Below are 12,083 nucleotides of genomic sequence, written 5' to 3'. Positions count from 1 at the left end.
AATCAGTCCTTGCCTTTCCAAATACATGTACATCCTGTCCCTCAGGATTCCCTCCAACAACTTGCCCACCACCGAGGTCAGGCTCACCGGTCTATAGCTCCCTGGCTTGTCCTTACCACCCTTCTTAAACAGTGGCACCATGTTTGCCAACCTCCAGTCTTCTGGAACCTCACCTGTGCCTATCGATGATACAAATATCTCAGCAAGAGGCCCAGCAATCACTTTTCTAGCTTCCTACAAATTTCTAGTGTGCACCTGATCAGGTCCTAGGGTCTTATCCACCTTTATCCGCTTCAAGATCTCCAGCACGTCCTCCTCTGTAATTTGGACAATTTGCAAGGTGTCACCATCTATTTCCCTACAGTCTATATCTTCCATATCCTTTTCCACAGTAAATACTGATGCAAAATACTCGTTTAGTATCTCCCCCAATTCTGCAACTCCACACAAAGGCTGCCTTGCTGATTTTTGGGGGGCCCTATTTTCTCCCTAGTTACCCTTTTGTCCTTAACATATGTGTAAAAACCCTTTGGATTCTCCTTAATTCTATTTGCCAAAGCTTTCTCATGTCCCCTTTTTGCGCTCCTGATTTCCCTCTTAAGTATACTCCTACTGCCTTTATACTCTTTTAAGGATTCACTCGATCTATCCTGTCTATAACTTACATATGCTTCCTTCTTTTTCTTAACCAAACCCTCAATTTCTTTAGTCACCCAGCATTCCCTATACCTACCAGCCTTTCTTTTCACCCTGACAGGAATATACTCTCTCTGGATTTTTGTTATCTCATTTCTGAAGGCTTCCCACTTTCCAGCTGTCCCTTTACCTACGAACATCTGCCCCCAATCAGCTTTCAAAAGTTCTTGCCTAATACTGTCAATCAGACAAAAGGTTGAATTCTTAACCACCTTTTACTGATACTTGTGGTCTGAAGATTTTCTGTTCTATTGAAATACTTCACCAAAACGATGAATGTCACACAGCAAAACCAATATGTTTGTAGAAATAAAATACTTGTTTGCTTTCTGTACGTTCTGAAGTAAATCTGATCTGTGATGTGGGCTTTGTGTTTTCTTCACAGTTAATGAATGGCTATGCATGTTCAGAATTGAAGATTCAGCAATATTTCTCAGCATTTCTTGGAGTAAGTTGTCTGTGTTGCATGTTTGTTTTTGTGAATAATGATCGTTTTGTTTTTTTTTAAATTTCCTCCCTGTTCCATGAAAACAATTTGGGGGTCTGGAGAAGTCAGGAGGCCTGCTGTGAAGCCACACTAAACCTAACCATGAGAAGGTGTGGGCTTCTTCTTCTGATTTAGTTCTGTGGAGCCCTTAGCTTGGGCCTTGCTTTTTACTTCCTCACAGTGAGCCTACTGAGAATTCTAACTTCATTTCAGTGAAGTTTACATCCATAACTGAGAGATTTGGGAAGGACATGAAAGTTCCTTGCAAAGGTATAGTGGAGATTTAACAGAATGGTTCCAGGGATGAGGGATTTTGGTGACAGAATGAGGTTGGGGAAACTAGGGAAATCATTCTCCTTGGAGCAGAGGAGATTAAGGGGTGTCTTGATAAATCTGTACAAGATTAAGACAGGTTTAGATAACATCAACAAATCAAAGCCATTCCCATTAGCTGTTGGTGCCAGGACTAAAGGATACAGATTGATAGAACTGGACAAGAGATGCTGAGGAAATGTGAGGAAGAATTTTGCATAGCGAAGGGTCTGTTTCCATGCAGTACATCTCTATGACTTTATGACTCTATGTGATAATGTCCTGGAACCTTTAGGAATGTAGGATCAAAGGAATAGAAGTAGGGCATTCAGCCCCCCAAACCTGATCCACTATTCAATGAGACCCATGGCTGTTCTGTGGTGTAACTTCCAAAGATCTGCCTTTGACCCCCTACCCCTTAATACCTTTGCTTAACAAAAATGTATCTTATCTCAGATTTAAAATTAAGAACCTACTGTTAATAAGGGTGGTAGAAGCAATCACAAACAATGACTTGAAAAGTGAATTGTTTGTGAATTTGGAAATAAGCTCATAGTCATAGAGCTGGGGATTGGGGCTGATTGCTTTGCTGTATGGAGAACTGGTACACACTTGACACAATGAATGGTCTCCTTCTGTAACAAAAATGACTTAATTGCCTGGACTTTCACAGCCATGGAGACACCAGACATCCAAACTAACATCAGGCCCTTGAATCCAAAATTCCTGCCCTGATTTCTGATACATCCTATTTTTGTCAATTTTGTTTTCACAGCAGTAACTTCAACCCTCAACAGACCACATTTCCCAAATTTTACTTGGGTTTCCCAAAACTGAAGAATTTGACACATGATCCCTCTAGTTTATCATTAAAATACATTTGCTTACAACTATTCACAGCATTTACAAAATGATCTAAGATTCACATTATCCCGCATTCATAGATAATTGGTGAATTGGAGCAGTAAGACAATGTCAGTAGAAATTCAAAATAGGGTGAAACTTTTCAGATGGGAATCATTCATTATTTTCTCGAAACATGTTTATAAAGCACACATATCTGGTTCTGATTAACATCCATAATGTGCTTTTTCCATAGATACAACGGCAATTATTTGCATATCCTTGCATCTTTGATATGGAAACGAAGCTGCAAGCATTGAATTTGGAATTCATGCTATTGGTAATGCTATGTATTACATTGCATTTTGTAGAAATGTAGCCTAATGATTAAATGCCTATATTTAACATACAGACTGAAGTTCATTCCAATATAGCAGCACACCAAGGGCCTTGGCTATAACACAAACTGTATTGGAAGAAGCTCTCACTGTTAGCTAACTTTGGCACTCAGCTTATTGTCAATTGCCTGTCTTGCAGTTAAATTGAGATTGATCTCGCTGGTGTCCTCTCATGCCACTATCATCAGAGCATGCAGGGTTAATGGAAGGACATTGGTTTAGGTCCAGTACTTTGGGGGATCCATTGATCATGCATTAAAAATCTTAAACTAAGTCTGCAAAGTCTTACTTCCTGCTGTCACTTTCTTTGTTACACTATTACGTCAACGTTTCAATTATAAATCCCAGTCTATACAGTCATTGAAATCAATTTATACAATTGCAATTACACTTCCTCGCTCCTGCCTCCAAACCCCTGAGCCTATACTATAGAAAATCAGCTATCCGAAATTCTAATGCTAGTGCATATGTACTTTGAGTGCTCAAAAAGATACCACGTCAGTATAAATATCCCATGGCACTGTTTGACTTAGAATTGGTCATTCTGGCGAAAGGCAGAAGTGGGTACTGCAGATGCTGGAGATTAGAGTCAAGATTAGAGTGGTGCTGGAAAAGCACTGCAGGTCAGGCAGCATCCAAGGAGCGGGCAAATCGACATTTTGGGCAAAAGCCCTTCATCAGGAAGGGCCAAAGTCTACCATTGTGTAACACACTGAAACACATTAAATGTGCAAATTGGCTTTCACGTTTCCTGCATTGCATAGTAATGATACTTCAAAAAAAAAATCTACATTCTCTGCAAAGTACTTCCATAGAATGATGGTCCTGAAAAGTGCTTCATAAACCTATGTCTTTCTTTCTTTCAGGCAAACCCAAAAGAACCGATCCATCTGCAGGTTTCAAGGAAAGCGATTCTGCAGAGTGCGCTGAAAGGCATAAAGTCAATCAGATCAGCTGCTTATTGTGCAGTACTTGAGGTACAAACTGGGTCATTGATGAACGCTTCAAATATCTTTCAAATGTGAAATATTTTTTCTATGTAATCACCAGCTATCAATGACTACATGAAAATAGATTTTGCACATTAATTGATGTCTATTGGAATTGTACACACAGTGAAACAATATAATTCAGATCCCATTTTAAAACCTTCATTTTTGACCAGAGTTCTGGCAAAACTTATGACAGCATGGCAAAGCTCATTTTCCACAGTATAGTCTCAGGGGTTTGGAGGCTATTTCAGTCAGTCGGGTGACTGGGCAGGGAAGTATGATTGTAATTTGGCAGCGTTATTTAAAATCCCACATTGAACTGAAAAGGTGATGCAAAAGTATTTCAAAAAGTGACAGCAGAAAGTAACATTTTGTAGACTTTGTCAAGGATTTTTAATGCACAATCAATTGGTCTCCCAAAGTATTGCACCGAAACCTACTATGCTCTTAAGTGAAGTGGGGTTAGAGGACGAGGGGACAATTATACCTCAGGGTACACAGATGCACTTCTGTCTCTGCTATACAATTATACTTTCTTTACTTACATTTATATAGTTATTAGATTTGGTCCATTTATTGTTAGTTCAGAATATGGGACACTGAGAAGTATACAGAGGAACCTCGATTATCCGAAGGACATGGGCGGGCATATTTGGTTAATCGATGCTGGATAACATAGTCAGCCACACATCGGGACCTTGCGATCTTGTTCATTTAATCGGAAATTTGGTTTATGGAATGCTGGATAATTGAAGAATGATCTGCTCCCAGAGGCTGTCAACCCACAAACCCCCCCCTCCTCCTCCAGCCATATGCCATGTGCCATGTGCCAGGTGATACAGATGATGCTGTTGAGAGCAGATGTAAGTTCTGCCTTAAACAAGGCAAACATCCTCTGCAGATTAGAACAGTAATTAATCTCAATTCATAGAGTCCCTAGTCTACTCCTACCAGGGTCAAAATGTTATTCTTTTCAAAAACTTGATATTTTCTGGAGAGCTGTCTTTCTGATTTTTAATGTCTACTTTTACACTGTCACTAACACATTTATCAGATGCTGCAGTCATGTAGTAACAATATCTTGTTGTCATTTGAGGTATTTGGACTTGCCCAAAAATAGAATTAGAAGAATTCATCACTATCCTCAATAATAATCAACTCTCCAATAAACCTAAAGCTATGACACACAAGCAAACCATTAACACACATAATACCACTGTATTTGAATTGATATACAACAGGAATCAGAATTTAGCATCAAAAGTTTTCCTTACAAAATAATTGACAACACGCTTCTACATATGAAAAACCGTTACCCTAATCACATCATCCCCAGTTTGGTAAGAACACAGCTGATGTGTTTCCATCACATATGCATAAAGTTGGCAACATTCATTTGTAATGAATGCATTATCTCTGTCATTTCATGTTTTCTCAGTTAACCAGGTATTCATTTTGCCAACAATTATAAAGCTGTTTGCTTTGTGTTTTACCTTCCTCTCCAACCACACTGTGGCATCCCTCTTCCTTAATATTGCTGCCTCCTTCACTCTAAAACCCTAAACCTCTTTCAGTTTTGTTCTTCCCCCACAGGACTCTTGCAGACAGGACCCTTCTTTCCTCTTCACTCCCATCTTGCTGCCTTCCCTCCCCCCACCCCATCCCCCTTTTCAGCTGCCTAGACCTGAAACATTAACTCTGCTTTCTCTCCAAAGATGCTGGGTCAAAAAGTGTGGCACTGTAAAAGCACAGCCGGTTAGGCAGCATCCGAGGAGCAGGAGAGTCGACATTTTAAGCATAAACTCTTCACCAGGAATTCCTCATGAAGAGTTCCTGCTCGAAACATCAACTCTCCCGCTCTGTGGATGCTGCCTGACCAGCTGTGTCTTTCCAGCGCCACACTTGTGACTTTGATCTCCAACATCTGCAGTCCTCACTTTCTCCAAAGATGCTGTCAGACATGCTGAGTTTCTCCAGCAATTTTTGTTTTTGTTTCAAGTCATAGAGTCATAGAAATGTACAGCACAAAAACAGACCCTTCGGTCCAACTTGTCCATGCGAGCAGATATCCTAAACTAATCTAGTCCCATTTGCCAGCACTTGGCACATATACCTCTCAACCCTTCTTATTCACATACCCATCCAGATGCCTTTTAAATGTTGTAATTGTACCAGCCTCCACCATTTCCTCTGGCACCACCCTCTGCATGAAAACATTGCCCCTTCGGCCCCATTTAAATTTTCACCCTCTCACCCTAAACCTATGCCCTCTAGTTCTGGGATCCCCACCCCACGCAAAAGATCTGTCTATTTATCCTATCATATTTTGGCATTTTTAACGGCAATAACATAAGTTGTAACATTGAACAATGATGTATACAAAGGGAAAGAGAACACCATTGGATGTAAAAAGACAAATATTCCCAAATATTTTGGAGTGTGTTAATGTTTACTCTTCATGCTGCTGCTATTTCAGGTTGTATTTGAGGGTGAATCATGTTATGGCAAAGGGGTAACGCAGGAATTCTTCACCCTTCTTAGTCGGGAACTATATGGCAGCAGAGGGATATTTCAACGCTCCGAAGATTCTGGACTGCTTTGGTTTTCCAATGAGGTAAGGCTTATTATACCTCATGACCTGTAAAGATGTGCATCAGAACTTCCTCCACTCCTTTTGTACTTCTAGCACTCAGGAATAGTGGATTTTAGTCGACACGATGTTGAGGACCAGAACACTGATACCCTGAAACTGTTAATATTTAAGAAAAAAGTGAATAAGAGGCTGTTGGTTCAACAATTCTACCAGTTGGTAACCAGTATATCCTGTTTGCTGCTGGTATTTGAACAATTTGCCACATTATACAGTTTTAGAATACTGGGCTCAATTCTTCTATAGGAAAGATGTTGTTAAAACTTGAGAGGGCGCAGAGAAGATTTACAAGGACATTGCCAGGACTGGAGGGTCAGAGTTATGGGGAAAGGCTGAATGGTCTGGAGTTTTTTTTCCTGGAGTGTCAGAGGCTGAAGGGTGACCTTATATAAGTTTATAAAATCGTGAGGGACATGGATAGGGTAAAGAGCCAAGGTCTTTTTCCCTAGGGTGGAAGAATTAAATACGAGAGGGCATAGGTTTAAGCTGAGAGGGGAAAGATTTAGAAAGGACCTGAGGGGTAATGTTTTTATGAGAAGGGTGGTGTGTGTATAGAACAAGATGCCAGAGGAAGTGGTGGATGCAGGTACAATTGCAACATTTAAAAGGCATCTGGATGGATAAATGAAGAGGAAGGATTTAGCAGGATATGGGCTAAATGCTGGCAGATGGGACTAGATCAGATTGGGATGTCCTGTTAGTGTGGACAATTGGACCAAAGAGTCTGTTTCCATGCTTTATGATTCTAAGTCTCTGTGTCACCAGAATCTGCCATTAAGTTTCCCGTTGGAAACTGTATAAATGCCTATAATCAGTGGGTACCGGAGTTTGTATTTCAGAGATAGATTGTTAAGAAATAAAATATTTAGTTGCAAAAGTAAAAGTGGTTGAGGAATTCCATGGCTGTTTCTTTATGAGAGTACGTTGGTTTGTTAACTGCAAAAAAGATGACCTTATGGATCCCTGAGAGACTATGCGAGTATGATGCTATTTCTTGCACCAGATCAGTGTTGTGTACAAAACATTTTCTGTAAAAAAAAAAAGTAAATTGCATAACATTGGCCCATTCTAGATTTAAAATCAGCAGTAGTTGTGTTATGAAGACTGACTTGCAAATTTTGTGCTCCCTAGAAAGATCCCTCCCCATCGAGAGCATATCACAATAGTCTGCAGAAGCTTTGTTATTCAGATAAATCATTGGAAAGTTATGTGGGCATTATATCCAGATTTCTAGCAAGCTCTTCCAACAGGTGAGGCTGCTATCTATGAGCACATCATCCAGCTCAAAGTGCAATTACCCTTCCCTGGAGACAACAAGGATGGTGGTGCAAAGGGCAAATAATTGGGTGAGTTGGCCCTGGAGACATACTCATTGCCATTGTACCACCTCAGAAATGAAGTGCTGGGCAAGAAGTTCAACTGGGGACTTTCTAAAGTCACCATCTATTAGGAGCCTTAAATAATGTCCAACTTAAAGCCTCAGCTCACAATCAGCCTGATTATTTTCTTCATGGCAGGCAGGAAAAGCAGATGGTTTCCCAATAGGGAAGTCAGGGCTGCATGCTAGGTCTTCATTTGCTGTAATCCCCTGCCAGGCAGTGGCCACCAAAAGCCATCTCCTGTTCCTTGGCTCCAAGCCTGTTGACCAGCCTCTCCCCACCCCTGCATTTCCCCCTCCCAGCGAGACCTGAACGGAAATGACCCACCTTCTCACCACTGAATTCCCCGAAGCCTAGACCTCCAGCAACAATCTCTAAGACCCCAGGCGCTGATAGCCTCTGATGGACCAGCGGCTTCTATGATACTAAGCTTCTGATGGTACTAAGCTGGGTGGCAGGGTGAAATGTGATGAGGATGTTAGGAGATTACAGGGTGACCTGGACAAGTTAGGTGAGTGGTCAGATGCATGGCAGATACAGTTTAATGTGGATAAATGTATGGTTATCCACTTTGGTGGCAAGAACAGGAAGGCAGATTACTACCTAAATGGGATCAATTTAGGTAAAGGGGCAGTACAGAGAGATCTGGGTGTTCTTGTAACCAGTCAATGAAGGTAAGCATGCAGGTACAGCAGGTAGTGAAGAAGGCTAATAGCATGCTGGCCTTCATAACAAGAGGGATTGAGTATAGAAGCAAAGAGGTCCTTCTGCGGCTGTACAGGGCCCTGGTGTGACCACACCTGGAGTACTGTGTGCAGTTCTGGTCTCCAAATTTGAGGAGAGACATTCTGGCTATTGAGGGAATGCAGCGTAGGTTCACGAGGTCAATTCCTGGAATGGCGGGATTACCTTACACTGAAAGACTGGAGCGACTGGGCTTGTGTACCCTTGAGTTTAGAAGACTGAGAGGGGATCTGGTTGAGACATATAAGATGATCAAAGGATTGGACACTCTGGCGGCAGGCAACATGTTTCCGCTGCGGGGTGAGTGCCGAAACAGAGGACACAGCTTAAAAATACGGGGTAGACCATTTAGGACAGAGATGAGGAGAAACTTCTTCACCCAGAGAGTGGTGGCTGTGTGGAATGCTCTGCCCCAGAGGGCAGTGGAGGCCCAGTTTCTGGATTCATTTAAGAAAGAGTTGGATAGAGCTCTCAAGGATTGTGGAATCAAGGGTTATGGAGATAAGGCAGGAACAGGATACTGATTAAGGATGATCAGCCATGATCATATTGAATGGTGGTGCAGGCTCGAAGGGCAGAATGGCCTACTCCTGCACCTATTGTCTATTGTCTATTCTGCAACATTAAGCCTCGTGATTCGCTGGTCAGCTCTTCATACCTGATTGGTCGATGCAGGTGCAATTACAACATTTAAAAGGCATCAGGATGGGTATATGAATAGGAAGGATTTAGCAGGATATGGGCTAAATGCTGGAAAATGGGACTAGATCAGATTGGGATGTCTTGTTAGTGTGGACAAGTTGGATTCTGTGAGCACTCACATTGCCTCTGAAGATGCCCAGAAGGGCATGGACCCACTCAATCTTGACTGCAAGGTCCACTTCTTTGTTTGAAAGTACTGTGAAGACTTTGCAAAGAATGCTTTTATCATTTCTTGCCTTTTTGTATTACACACAGGAACCAGAAATGGATCTTGCATTTCATCTGATGGGAATTCTCTGTGGATTTGCTGTATCCAATTGTTTAATCTGCAATTTCAACTTCCCATTGGCTTTATACAAAAAGTTGCTCCACGTGCCACCAGGTTTGGAGGATCTGAAGGAACTCTCACCAACAGAAGGAAAGTGAGTGAGACCAAACATTTCATCACACTCCACCAAATTATCAAACCTTTAATGCTGTTCCTTCCTGTCACTACACATCTCATCCTTGGTTCAATATCCTGGGGAAAAGTAAGATTAATTCAAAATACCACAATCAGAACGATATCACTTAAAATATTAAGTTTGCAATCTATTTTGATCAGTGCTTTCTGATCAGTGAAAATTAACAATTTGCAATTAACTTCATAGCCTCACACAAATCTTACGTTGAAATTGGCAAGACATTGACAAAACTTACTAACTTTGAATTTCTATGCTTTTTCTCGGTAATACAGTTCACTCCAAGAGGTCCTTGATTATGAGCATGATGATATTGAAGAAATGCTGTGCCTGGATTTTACTGTAAGTCTATTCCTATACTACATCAGTTTACTTTCAATCTACAGTAAAACCGAAAGACTACCAATGCACACTGGAGTGCACGAAGGAACTTGAGCATGCCACTCAGAATAGACAATGTGCAAGTAATGCCCATTCCAATCTGCACTCCAATCCATAAGACAATGAGCCATGAGAGCAGAAGTAGACCATTCAACCCATCAAGTCTTTATTCAATGTGGTAATTGCTGATGTAATAATCCTCAACTCCACTTGCTGCTTTATCCTAATAACCCCTGATTCCTTTACTCATTAAAAATCTATCTGTCTCAGCCTTGAATATGACCCAGCATCCAGAGCCCTCTGCAGTAAAGAATTCCACAGATTCACCACCCTCTGAGAAAGATTCACTAGCCTCATCTTTGTCCTAACTGGGTGACCTCTTACTCTGAGACTATGCCCTCTGGTCCTGTACTCTCCCACCAGAGGAAACAACCTCTCAGCATCTACCCTGTCATACCCCTAAGTGTCTTATATGCTTCAATAATGTTGCCATTCATTCATCTAAACTCCACTGTATCTGAAGGGCTGAAGGGGGTGGGGGGCTTTGGAGACTTGGTGGGGGTATGGGTGGGGTGGGTCTTTGTTGTTTAGCACCCTATAATGAATCCACCAACAGCTCATGCACACCAGAAGCGAATTTCCCTCAAATGCTTTGCTGATTGTGTAGTTGGCGGTTGTTAGTGTGGGGATGATATGGGAAGCTTGGAAATAGATATTACATGCAATTATAACCCTTGTCTCCTGAAGGACATGCCTTGCTCAATGGTATTGTTTTGTAATTGTCATTAGCTCTTCCAATTATGTGCTCAGTCAGTCTTCCTGTTCTTTAAACACGTGACAGCTCATTTCTTTGACAGCGTTTATGTCTAATTATTGTCGGTCTGCATTATTTCCATAATGAAAATCCTATAATGTGCCCAAATTGCTTGTCTGACTCATCTCCCTCATGGCTATGGTGATTGATGAATTTGGGTTAGCATTCACTCCATTCCCATTGGATGTGTGTACTACTGTGGATGTCAACCCAGTATTCCGAGAGTGAGACTCTCATCACCATTTTCCAAGGGTAGTCACTCTTCCCGAGTGAGCTTAGAACACAAAATTGTAGCAATTTGCAGCTCGGTGGAGGCCATTCAGCCCCATTTATGGCAGTGCCAAGATCATATCTGATTCAACGATACTCTTTATCAAAACAATTTGACTCAATGTGGCCAATTTTGTGGTAAGAAGAAAGTGAGGACTGCAGATGCTGGAGATCAGAGCTGAAAATGTGTTGCTGGAAAAGCGCAGCAGGTCAGGCAGCATCCAAGGAGCAGGAGAATCGACGTTTTGGGCATGAGCCCTTCCTGAAGAAGCTCATGCCCGAAATGTCGATTCTCCTGCTCCTTGGATGCTGCCTGACCTGCTGCGCTTTTCCAGCAACACATTTCCAATTTTGTGGTAACTAAACTTCAGGGGAATGAACTTAAGTCTACCTGCAGTGATGGAAGTTCAGTTTACAGTAAATGAGAATTCTGTTGATCTTTTGCAAATGTTACATAAGGGAAGACCTGTAATGATTTGGCCATGTTCACCCAATGGATGTATACCTAAAGACCTTCCAAATGGCGAATTGGTTACTGGGTCCCAACCTACTGGATGTCCACCTGACTGCTCCAAGAGCATATACCAGCTTGATGTAGAGATGGTGATCATCGGTAGGAACCTTTGAAAGCTGTAAGTCTGGAGCAGCGTTCGAAGAGGAGTGGCGAAACAGAAATCCCAGCTTGCTAAGAGGGCCAGAGGAAATGGAGGTTGAAACTTTATTGCTGGAACAGCACAGCAGGTCAGGCAGCATCCAGGGAACAGGAGATTCGACGTTTCGGGCACAGGCCCTTCTTCAGGAATGAGCAGAGAGTGTTCAGCAGGAGAAGATAAAAGGTAGGGAGGAGGAACTTGGAGGAGGGGCGTTGGAAATGTGATAGGTGGAAAGAGGTCAAGGTGAGGGTGATAGGTCGGAGTAGGGTGGAGGCGGAGAGGGCAAGAAGAAGACTGCAGG

At 41.9% G+C, this 12,083-nt stretch overlaps 1 protein-coding gene across 1 annotated transcript in view; it reads left to right on the top strand.

Moving 5' to 3' along the window:
• Positions 1 to 12,083, top strand: part of LOC122539482 (probable E3 ubiquitin-protein ligase HERC3) — a 52,808-nt gene that overhangs the window by 29,422 nt on the left and 11,303 nt on the right. The window contains exons 15-20 of the mRNA XM_043674360.1: positions 1,082 to 1,144; positions 2,595 to 2,678; positions 3,603 to 3,713; positions 6,205 to 6,342; positions 9,459 to 9,625; positions 9,940 to 10,006. Coding sequence (XP_043530295.1) covers positions 1,082 to 1,144; positions 2,595 to 2,678; positions 3,603 to 3,713; positions 6,205 to 6,342; positions 9,459 to 9,625; positions 9,940 to 10,006 — 630 coding nt within the window. The remainder of the gene's footprint in view (positions 1 to 1,081; positions 1,145 to 2,594; positions 2,679 to 3,602; positions 3,714 to 6,204; positions 6,343 to 9,458; positions 9,626 to 9,939; positions 10,007 to 12,083) is intronic.

This window comes from Chiloscyllium plagiosum, chromosome 32, assembly GCF_004010195.1.
Source record: "Chiloscyllium plagiosum isolate BGI_BamShark_2017 chromosome 32, ASM401019v2, whole genome shotgun sequence".
Classification (NCBI taxonomy): Eukaryota; Metazoa; Chordata; class Chondrichthyes; order Orectolobiformes; family Hemiscylliidae; genus Chiloscyllium; species Chiloscyllium plagiosum.
Note: the sequence above shows the minus strand (reverse complement) of the source record. Positions and strands in the feature narration are given on the sequence as shown.